Here is an 11,919-nt window from a genome sequence, read left to right on the forward strand (position 1 = left end):
CAGTTCTGCAAATTCTAATAAAAATTAATAGAAAAAAAAAAAAACAACCTATACATTCAAAGGAAAAGAGGGAACCTATCATCCTGACACTCAGGTATTACTCTTAATACTATACCTATATTGGAGTTTTAAAAATACCAAACCCAGTATCCCAGTATTATGGGAGTAGTAACTACTGACAGAGAAACAGATGACCATGCCATGAAGAACACTCTTTTACTTTTAACAATCACTTTATACCTCTTGGAGTGAAAGTGCAGCATTAGGAATCATCCCTACTATATTCCACATTGCATAGATGGTTTTCACTCCCTTCCCAGTAAATATTCTACAGCAGCTCTGGCACTGACAACAAAAAAGTTCATCAAGTACTTTCAGCCAACACTCCTTGCACAAAAGCAGAAGGGAGCAATTGGAGAAGCCTGCAAGATTTGAACTGATAAAACTGTGCAAATTATTAATGAACTTCATTATTATTAGTTTTTTTCCAATAATCCTTGGCTCTGTGCGTACCTAATCATGGGGAATATCTAACTAGAAATAAATTACAGTAGACTGCCAGCTCATACATCATAAAAGCACTCATCCAACATCCCATACTGCTGAAATCAAATCTAATCCTTTCCTAACCTAAATATGACTCACAAATGCCAGCAAGGTTCCCTGCTCTGATGCCCATCCTTAATTTGCAACTGACTTTCTTCTTTCCCCCCCTGTTCTGTGCCCATGATTTTACTCTGAATGAAGTCGGAGTAACTGCATGGATTAAAAAGCAGCAGAACAAACACCTTAATCACGTGGGCAAGTCTCTTGTAAATTGCCATTTTTTTGCCACTAAACTCCATAGCTGCAAAGGACAGGAAGGCTGAGCTTGGCAAGGATGTGTAATTGTAACTGAAGTTTCTTTCTGGCTTTGGTTGGGCAAGATTACATGTAACCAAAAAGTAACCACACATCCACTACTAGGATGGCTCCAGCAAAATGTGGGAGTCTAAAAAGGAATAACTACTGTAAGTACTCCTGACAGGCACTGAGCAAAGGGAGTTCCACCTTAACAATCTATTTATTGATTAAAAAACTGAGCCACAAAAAGACCTCAAAACCAAAGGAAGAGAAAATAGTAAATTCTTCCTTTTTTATATTCTTTCCTCACACAATCTGTATTTTACCAACAATGTAGATCTTATTTTCTAGAGTAATTTTCTTTCTGAATAGAAGTGATTTGGGGATTTTTTTGGTAATTACTATTTTAAAAACAACAAAAAAAAAAAAAAAAAAAAAAAAAAAAAAAAAAAACCAAACCAAAAAGACTAGTCTGCCCCCTCAGCAGAATTTTTAAAAATACATGCCAAAAATCGAAAGAGTTGCTAGACAACAGCACTGTCTACTCATACTTGAGAAAAAAGGTAAACCTTTCTGTGTATATAGTCAATACAGTAATAAAACCTCTGCCATTCTGAGTCTTTCCCTGCATTTTCCTGTATGGTAATAATTTTGCAGAGAAAAACATGCAGATACCTGTAAACATTTTCTAATTCCTGAAAAAAAGGGAGGGTGGAAGTGTTCCAGCTTTCTTCCCTACAGTCTGTGTTTTCTTGTACTTAAAGTTCTACTCTACTCTCATAGAGGACAAATATGCCTATGGTGTCAGCAGGTAGTAGGAGAAATAGTTTACATCATCTGAGCTGTTTGTCCACTCAGATTCAGTCCCCTCCATATGCTTTTTCCTAAACAGAACAATTATTTGGTTCAAAGCATTATTAGCAGGCTGCTGCAATTTCAAGCCTTGCTAAAAGGTGCTACTGTGCAAAATTCTTACATTCAACACTTGCAGCTCAGAAACTGTCTGCAAATAGCTTTCACACGCATAAAAAACAGTTTAAAACATTCATTTTTGCCTTAGTATTACAGAAAACCAGCACTGATCATGTATCTTCTGTGAGCAGAGGAAAGTTTCACAGTCCAGGAAGTTGTCATAGCCACCAAAATTGGTTTCAGCTGTACAGCTGAGGAATTTGGCATCCGATATTTGTGTTGAGCTGTGCAGAACTTTAAAAGTTCTGTAACTGTATGACTTTTGGAAACTTAACTTTGCTCTTTAGGAATCATCTGGCATAATGTCTCTTTATACCTTCATAATTTTCACTTTAATAAAAATCTTTCTTTCGTAGGCTGTTCACAGCTTGTTTTGAAACCTGTATGCTTCTCCAACTGATGCCAGTCTCCTGTGGCTAATGCCGACTACCTGGGCTAATGATCTCCGTGAGACCCATCCTTCCTGACACCTTGACACTTGGCCCAGGCTGTCCAGACAAGCCTCGCCCGCCAGGAACATCAGCTTTCAAACCAGCTGGCCAGATTTTGAACAGTCTTGATTTGATTCCCAGCTGTCCTAACAGCCTCGCAGACCTTGCAGAAATGCTCATCCCAGAACGAGGTGACGTGGACTTCGTACTTCTTCCTCCAGGCAAAGTACCGCTTGTAGTTGGGTTTGTTTTTATCGAGGAATTTCAGGTAGGTGGCGAGCAGCCGGGGGCTGGGGAAGTCGTCAACGTGGATGAAAGAATCGGGGGGGATGAAGCGCTCGTAGTTGGCCCTGCGGGGTCCCAGGACGACGGGCACGGCGCTGGCGGAGAACGCGTTTCTCCAGAGCTTCTCGGTGATGTAGTCGGTGTGCTGGGAGTTCTCGAAGGCCAGGTAGAACTTGTAGGCGGAGACGGTCTCCACCAGGCCGCCCTCGGCCAGCGCCAGCCCCCGCGCCCCGTACACGTCGATGGGCAGGTGCTCCTTCAGCTGGCGGTAGTAGCGCACCCGGGCGTGCTCCTCGTTCCAGTTGCTGATGACCCAGGCCACCAGCCGCGTCTTGCGGGGCAGGACGAAGGGCCGGGGCGCCGGCGGGACGTAGAGGTACCCGTAGGGAACGAACACGTCGGAGTCGCGGCGGTAGGACATGGTCCAGTTGAAGAGCCCGGCGAGCCCCCGCAGGCCGGGCGAGTGCGACGGCGACTCGAAGTTCATCCACACCCAGCGCTGGCGCGGCGGCCGCGCCGGGGACCCTCGGGGCAGCCCCCCGGCGCCGTGCCGCGCCAGGTCGCGGTGGTGGAACAGCACGGCCTGCGCCTCGCCGAACCGGCTGCGGTCGGCGCTGAGGCGGCAGCCGCTGATGTTGTAGCGCCGCCGGCAGTCGGGCAAGCGCCGCGGGCGGCCGAAGGGCTCCCACCATAGCAGCACGGTCACCGCCTCGCCGTCCGCACGGGCCGGCTCGGGCAGCGCCGAGTACAGGGCGAGCGCGGCGGCGGCGGCGCCCAGCAGCCCGGCCGCCAGCGCCCACCGCCGCCCGCGCAGCCGCCGCCGGCAGCAGCCGCGGCAGCGCCGCGGGGCCGCATCCATCCCCGCCGCCCGCTGCCGCCGCTCTGCCCCTCGCAGGGCACCGGTCGCGCCGGGGCCGGGCAGCGCATCCTGGGGCTGGGGCTGCTGCCGCCGCCGCCGCTCTGCCCCCACCCCCGGCCCCGGCGGCGGGGAGGCGCCGCTGCCGCCGCCCCTCCCGGCCATGCCGGCCCGTCCTCCGCCCGCCGCCTCCCGGCCCGGGTGCCGCCCCCGCCCCTGGGTGCCGCCTTGTCCCGCCCGCCGCGGCCGCTCCGCTCCGCCCTCGGGGAGAGCGGTGCTCGGGCTCCTGCCGGGATTTCGCGGCTTCACCGCCTGCCCCGTGCAGCGGCAGCGCCCCCGCAGCCGGGGAGCTGCGGCCCCGAGCCGCTCGGTTGCTCATGCCCGACTCGGCTGCAGAGGGAATTTGTGTCTCCGCACTCAGGAGGGATCCCCGGTGAGAGCCCAGGCCCCAGCACGCACGGGAAGGGTTGTAGGAACGCTCACAAGGGGTCTCAGGGCGCCCGCACCCTGGCACCTCTGGTGGGTTGACCCCGGGTTGGTGCCGGGTGATAATCACAGCCGCTTTGTCTCCGCCTTCATCAGCAAGGCAGAGGAGAGAAAATACAACGAAAGGCTCTGGTCGACCTAAGGACAGGGAGATCACTCAGCAGTTACAGCCCCGGGCAAAACAAAACCGATTTGGAGAAATTAACTTAATTTTTTGCCAATCAAATCAGACTAGGGTAATGGAAAATTAAACCAGAACTGAAAGACACCTTTTCTCCACCCCTCCCTTCTTCCTGGGCTCAACTTCGCTCGAAATTTCTCTGCCTCCCCACCAGGAGCAGCACAGGAGGATGGGGAATGGAGGCTGCGGTCAGTTCTGATGTCTCTGCTGCTCCTTCCTCCTCAGGGGGAGGACTCCTCACACCCTTCCCCTGTTCCAGTGTCGGTCCTCCCACGGGAGACAGTCCTTTGAACTTCTCCGCCGTGAGTCTTTCTCAGGGCGTCCAGTTCTTCATGAGCTGCTCCAGTGTGGGTTCCTTCCACAGGATGCAGTCCTATAGGAACAGGCTGAGCCAGTGTGGCTCCCCAGTGGGATCACAAGTCCTACCAGCAAACCTGCCCCAGCGTGGGCTTCCTTTCTCCATGGGGTCACAAATCCTGCCAGGAACCTTGCTCAGCAATGGAGAGTCCTATGGGCATCCACCTGCTCTGGCATGAGGTCCTCCACCCAGGAACGTCCTGCCTCACCATGGACCATGGGCTGCAGGGCAATCTCTGCTCCAGCCCCTGCAGCACCTCCATCCCTTTCTTCTGCGCTGGCTTTGGTGTCTGCTCTCACATATTTTCATTCCTCTCTTCTCTGGATGTGATTGCTTCTGTGCAGAAACGCTTTTCCTTCTTAAGTACATGATCCCAAAGGTGCTATTGCTATCACTGATGGGGTCAGCCATGGCCAGCAGTGGGTCTGTCTTGGAGCTGGCTGGTATTGGCTCCACTAGGCATGGGGGGACGTCTCTAGCGCCTTCTCAAAGAAGCCACCTCTGTCACCCCATCAGTACCAGAACCTTGCCACACAAACCCCATACATGAGCACATGTAGGAGCACAGGGCAGAGGGCCACAGGGGGAGGAGAGCCCTCACCACTCACATCACGAAGGCAGGCACAGTCTCCGGTCTCCCCTGCCCTATTGCCCATGAGAAAGCAGGACTGCTCTGCTGCTTCCCATGTGCATTCTCATTTATTTCTCCCAATCCACACCTGAAACAGCCAGAGGTTTTAAACTCTGACAAAAGGTTTTTCCCACACCAGATGAGCTATGATTTACATGCTGTGTCCTGTGGCCTCACAGGGAAGTACTTTGGAAGATGCAGGGGATTTTTTTAAAAACAGATGTAATTTAGAGAGCAAGTTTGAATAAGTAACTTATTTAGGAAAAAAAAAAAAAAAGAAAAAAAAAGAAAAAAAAAAGAAGTGACAGCTGCCACAATAACTTTGAATTCTTGTCAAATTCAGTTTCAAGCACTTCTAGGAGGAGTAACAATTTGGAAAAACTAAAAGAAAATAAATGTTAAAAGAGGATTATTTTTGCTCCTTTACAGCCTTCTTAGAATCATGCATGTTTACTTGAAAATCTCACAGTTATTTAAAAACTGCAAAACCTCATGGTTACCAGAAAATTACTTTTTCCAGTTCTGCTTCACAGAGTTGCTGTGAAAAAGTACGTCACATAGGCTCGAAACTTTTTTCCTAAGCAATTTGCTTCAGTGAACTGTGAGGCTGCTGATTCACACAGTTCAAACAGTGTTTGTACAGAACTGAAGAAGTTTCCAGCTCTGACATTGCACATGCTCATATCCAACAGCTGTTGACCCAAGGTCTTCTCATATATATCTACTGAAGGCAGCAAAGTTACACCAAGCAAAAATTCTCACTGTTTGGATTTCAGATTTTACATACCGCATACGTCAAGGCCCTGTGACTTGAGTCTATGTTAGTAAGAAAAGTGATTCAGGTCTGTTCACTCAAAAAAATAAAGCACAGTTTTGTGTGAGGGTGATGTTAGGTTAGAAACTAAGTCACGTACACCCATAAACCTATTGTACATAGTCATTCCATACTGTGTGCATAGTACTGCCATAGTCCATGCTGCAAGCACTCATAAAATATAAAACATGCCAACAGCTGTGGTTGGAATTGGTATCTGGCTGCCTGCTTCAACAAACGGAGTTGGCTGGAAGGGATTTCCAGGGAACACTAGTCCACCCTACTGGATGAGGTGAATCATTGCCGACACTAGCACCTGTCTTGATAAATAACTGGTTTTAGTCACAAAATGAGAATATAGGAAAGTTACTTTGCTAAAGTAGAAAACGGAAAAAAACCAAAACAAAACAAAAAAAAAAAAACCGAAATGCAATGCTAAGGAAGAGTAGAATCCTGTGAAGCCTTAAGCTGTATGTGGATTCAATCCAGAACCCACCTGATACAATGAACACTACATGAAATGACCACAATCCCTAGTCTGCATTAATCAAGGATTCAAAATGGTTCAAACCCACAACTATTAGTTATTTTTTTTTATTCAAACATTTGTCTGATAATATGAGAATTCTGGGACTTGTGAAAGTGAGTGGGAGAGATCAATTGACTTCTGTGGAATTCTCATTCACTCAAGAAATTTGATCATATCAACTGCAATGACAGTTCTTATTTTTCTTCAGGAGCTTTCAGCATTGATACGTGACTTTGGAGGAATTCTATCTAGTCATGTTTTCATTTCCATTGCTGCTAAGCATTTGCTGCTAAGCATTCCAAATTCAAAAGCTGACCAGTTACATTGATGATGCAAGGCCTGATCCTGCCTATGGTACTCAACAAAAATATTGACATTAATTCAGCATTTATGAAATGTTTCAGGACAATGTAACACAGAAATCTTTATAAGCCAAATAGTGATAAATTTGAACGACAAAAAAAACCAAAAAAAATTCCCTTGTGAGGATTCATAGCAAGAGTTGCCTAGTTACTTTTGATTTTTTGCAGTCTCACAGTGAAATTTCAGTGTGACTTTCATCTGCACTTCAGTGGCATCCATATTAAGACAATTGTTATATTGAGACAAATCTGTTGAATTATTTAGCATGAAATTAAAACATGGCTTTCTGTATTCTTCAACACAACATCAGCTAAAGCTCTACATATCTCTACATCTTAAAAAAAAAGCTGTTACTGAAATCCACAGTAATTTGTGGTTGTATATACAAAGCAGATATTCAGAACTCTAATAATATTTGTTTTATTATGGCAAATAATAATTTAATAATTTCAAGATGAGAGGACAGTAGCCCAAATCATTTCTATGAGTAATATTGTCACCTTAAATTAATTTTCCTGTTACACCTGCTGCTGTGGAAGCTAAATACATGTTTACATTTACACATTGTATGTAGTCCACTAGTTCAAAAATCTTTATAGAATTGATATCTAGATCAAGATTAAATGTATATTTGAGACATATTTTAGAATTTACAAATCACAGATATGACTGTTTTGTTGCTGCTGTCTTCAAACCCTCCCAGTATGTAAAATAGCAGAAATACATTTTAATTGGATATTCATCATAGTCACTGCTGAAAGTAATGATAGTTGTGCCTTCATCTACAAGTCTAGCAGACTCCTAGAAATCTTGGTGTAGTAAATTCAACAGCCAGATGGGATGTGTTGCTGTAGAGTGAGGGATACAGGGAGTGACCTCACTGTCAGGACCAAGGTTGGAAGTCAGGTGTCCTCACATCTGTGTGTAGGTCAAATGTTTCTCTCCCCTTTTAAATGTCTCGTTTCTTGTCTGGAGAAATAAACACCAGCCAGGCAGTAACCCATGTCAATTTCAGTTTACCTCATTTCTGCCATAATACACAGAGCATCCATGGCACAATCACATCAGCTACTTTGTGCTGGCAGGGTTTTGTCAAGCAGTTTTGTTCACTCTGACTCAGAAAAACTCCATGGACATCACTGAGATCTACAACATGATGAAGGTTGAGGAGTGTTACCAGATGCCTGAAGACCTCCCGCAGGGAACACATCTGGTTTTGTCTGCTTTGGAGATAAACCAGTCCAGGAGATAGCCCCATGGACTGAGGACCACCCAGACTTCTTGGCACTATATATGCAGCTTGGGAGTGCTTTAACTGCTCTGAGGAAATCACAGCAAGTTCTCATGTTGCTGATAGTCAGGAATTTAAAATAATACGCCGCGTGTAAGTAATAAAGCTGTTGCAAAATAAAAAATATTTTGCTTATTTGAAGGTTGAATATTTGCCATCACTAACAGCAGTAAATATTTTTTATTTAATTTAAATATGAAACTTCCCAGCTGGCTTCCTCCTCTACTCTGACTCACTCTGTTTTGTCACACTTCAGAAATATTTAAGCCTAGAAAAGTCTTTGAAGCTATTTATCAACTGTTTTACAAAGGCAGTTTAAAAGGTACTGTAAGACATGGTTGTGTTTTCAGCCGCAGCTATCAACCCAGACATTCTGTTAGGCGAGGAAACCTTGTGAAGTTTTTCATCATAAGAAAATGTGATCAGCTTCAAAGCGTAGGAGGATGCTGTCTGGTACCAAAATGACACTAAGAATGATGTTGAAGTCTCTTCTTCATAAATAGTCCCCATGGTTTCAATGCAAGTTTTTCCAAGTAAGAACCTATATTCTCTATGAAAAAGTGTGGTAAAAGTTTTGTTCTGTATAAATGATATGCTTTGTATTTTAGCGTGAAGTTTAAATGCCTGTAATATGATTACCTAGTGTTTCCTAAGTAGGATTATGATCTTTCTGCTTGGAAGTTTAAAATTTGGAAATACGATGAGAGGATCCAGTTGAAAGGTGATGCCTGAACAGTTTCTAAACAGATAAACTCATGTTTCTGCATATGCAGCAAAGGCAATTTTAAAATATTCTGTCTGGCTACAGTTTCATTTGTGACTGTGAGCAATGCTGGATTAAAACCACGCGAAGTTGATATTTCCAGGTCAAGGCACAGGCATGAACAAATGTGCTGTGCACACTGTGAATGAAGGATCCTGTCCAGGACACTCTTCAGTCTTCCACTGAAGCACACAGCTATATTGTTCACCAGTGTAGACCGGAGCAGAAATCAGAGCAGAAAATTTTCCTAGCAGTCCCACACAATCCTCAGACACTTGGACACACATGTGGGTACCAGCAAACCAGAATTTGGCTCTGTGGGTATTTGTAAGCAGTTATCAATAATTTCAATCTTCCTTGGGTTTGTTTGAGCACTGGACTTCATCCTATGCAGCCACAGTGGCAAGAGACAGTGATGTGCAACCAGCACTGACGCTCTCATTTTACCCAATGAGCATCTCCCAGGACAGAAAGCAAGGACTTGTGACAAAACTTCTCTTTGGACATCTTTGAACATCAGGGGTTGGGATCTTATCTCAGTCCAGGAGACAAAACTACCCCTAATTTGAAGTAAATCTTCTAAACCACACATAATCTAGTTATGGGGGTCTCAATACCAACTGCTTTAATAATTTGACCCTCCCCTGTTGTGCTTCATTACTTAATAATGTATATGTAGTCTTGGAAAAATATAAGTGTTTAATCACTGGTATTAATACAGTCAATGGTGTAATGATATAAGCAATGATAACAATTGTCTTTCAAAACAGTGGCATTGAGTTTGGCAATGAAATAATAAGAAAAGAGAAAAGGAGAGCCGAACAGTTAGACAGTAAAAAGTCACTGTGATAAAATGTGAGCACAGTTAATTTAAATTACCCACCACCCTATTTAATGAAATATTATAAAGATATTATAAATATCACCGTAATATTAATAACATTATTATTATGCAATATTATATTTAAACAATTTGCTTTGTTTTATTCAAATAAAGGAGGAGACACATAAAAAGGTCACAAACATGAATATATCAGACTAGGTAAGGATTACCACAGCCTCATAATTGAGGTAATATATTCAGTAGAAAAGATCTAACAGGGATTTCTCTATTGTAGAAGGTCACACAAAAAGGAAGCAGGAGAAAATGAGCACCAAATACTGCACCAAAACCAAGCCAGTGCAGGAATCCAGGAGAGAGCCAGAAAGTATTCTTATTTAGAAAATTTTAAAACAAGATTATGAAACAGAATGGGAAAGCAAGGAGAGGAGAGTAGGATAAAAATTAAACAAATCAGAAGCAAGATGCAACAAGCCTAATCGAAGTCTCTGTCCGAAAATCCAGTGCTTTTCAAACATTATTATGTGATTCATGATCAGATTTGCATCTAAAAAGTGAGAACAGTATTTTCAAAAGGAGCTAATCCTCTAGTGCCTCAGGTACAATATTCAGTACAATAACATTTTTCATTTAGAAGGCAAACAGAAACACTGAAAAGAGTTGGCTTGAAGCCTGCTAAGGTGCTGTTTTGGTTTTGATTTTTCTCTTTTTCCCTTCTCACTGATACAAAAATAAAATCAAACTTGTGATGTCAGAGCAGAGATCCAGAAAATCAAATTCACAGATAATTGTAGAAAAAACCCAAAGGAAATCAAAGTCCAGTTTCACAAAGTTGTCACTAAGACTTCCTTTTTAAAAATATTCAGTGTGTTATAGATACTTCCCGAGGAACTGAGAGCCTGAGAAACAAATCCCATCTCCACCTCTTAGGCAAGGTTTTGGTACCAGGGTGCTGACTACAGGGGTGACTTCTGTGGGAAGTTTTAGAAGCTTCCCCTGCATCCAACAGAGCCAATACCAGCTGGCTCCAAGACAGACCCACTGCTAACCAAGGCTGAGCCAATTAGCAATGGTGGTAGTGCCTCTGGGATAACAAATTAAAGAAGGAGAAGTTACTGCACAGAAGCAATTGCAGCCAGAGAAGAGAGGAGTAAGAATGTGTGAGAAGAACAGCCCTGTAGACCCCAAGGTCAGTGCTCCAGGAGGTGCTCCAGGAGACAGAGCAGCCTGTGGGGAAGACCATGGTGAGTCAGCTGTGCCCCTGTAGCACACAGAGATCCATGGTGAAACAGCCTCTGGAGGACTCCATATATTTTCTGGTTTTATACAGTACAAAGGATCTAGATTTGTTTTGTAATTAGCATGATAATACAAAGCAAACTAATATTCATTTGGTGTTACCTCACTGTAATAGTGGTTTAAGAGTGAAAGTGGTAAGTTATTTCAGGTTCCATGTTGTCTCTGTGATTCTTTGATATATGATAGCTCTTACATGGAGAGAGGCTCATTTATGTTGAACTTTCATTAAATTAGGCTAGATACTGAATCACAAACTCTTGCCTTCTTGTTGTTGTAGAGATGGACAGAAATGACACACCGAACATCAAAGGATTATTTTACCGCTGCCTGTTCTCCTTTTTTACACAGTTTTACAGACCTCATATGTGACTCCAATTAGTTAGTAGCTTTCTTGTCAATTACTCTTCTGGTTAGTAAAAGGTATTTTTCTTGTCCATCAAATCTCTCTATTCTTAAATTATTTACATACTTTCTTCAATGATTCTCATGGGATAGATTTAATGTTTATGCAGGTGCTAGTTGTTTTTTCACCCAGGAATAGATTGTTATGTTAACAAACTGATCACACCAGGAACGTGCTAAGCACTAGCTTTGCTTAGAAGAAATGACAGGCTAGCCACTGATCTAACAGAGCAGGCCTGATTTTATGAGGCCTTTCTTTTATAATTTTTCTACCATACTGCAACACCTTTGAAATGCTCAGTTTAATGGATGAACTCAGCCTAAAGCATTATGAGGCATTTCATCAATTACATTAAAACCATCTGCTGGAACTTAGAGTCACTTTGCAAAAGAGAAAACTATGAAAATGTTGATTTTCACAGTTGCACATTTTTCAGCAAGAACATCTTGTAATCTTTGGATTGTGACGTTTTCATCACTGGTGGAAATATGGTTCAGATTTGACTACTTACAACATCAGATTAAAAAGTAGTATGAGGATGTGAATAAAACAACAAAAAGGAAATAGTTCCAT

At 43.6% G+C, this 11,919-nt stretch overlaps 1 protein-coding gene across 1 annotated transcript; it reads right to left on the reverse strand.

Moving 5' to 3' along the window:
- Positions 1-1,339: 1,339 nt before the first annotated feature.
- Positions 1,340-3,552, reverse strand: FUT4 (fucosyltransferase 4). The gene has a single exon (XM_068181486.1). The coding sequence runs from the start codon at positions 3,550-3,552 to the stop codon at positions 2,335-2,337; it is 1,218 nt and encodes a 405-aa protein (XP_068037587.1). The 3' UTR covers positions 1,340-2,334.
- Positions 3,553-11,919: the final 8,367 nt, after the last annotated feature.

The sequence above is a fragment of the Anomalospiza imberbis genome, chromosome 2, assembly GCF_031753505.1.
Source record: "Anomalospiza imberbis isolate Cuckoo-Finch-1a 21T00152 chromosome 2, ASM3175350v1, whole genome shotgun sequence".
Lineage (NCBI taxonomy): Eukaryota > Metazoa > Chordata > Aves > Passeriformes > Viduidae > Anomalospiza > Anomalospiza imberbis.

Coding starts and splice junctions, on each gene's coding strand:
- FUT4 (XM_068181486.1), bottom strand. CDS start 3,552: ATGGCCGGGAGGGGCGGCGGCAGCGGCGCCTCCCCGCCGCCGGGGCCG.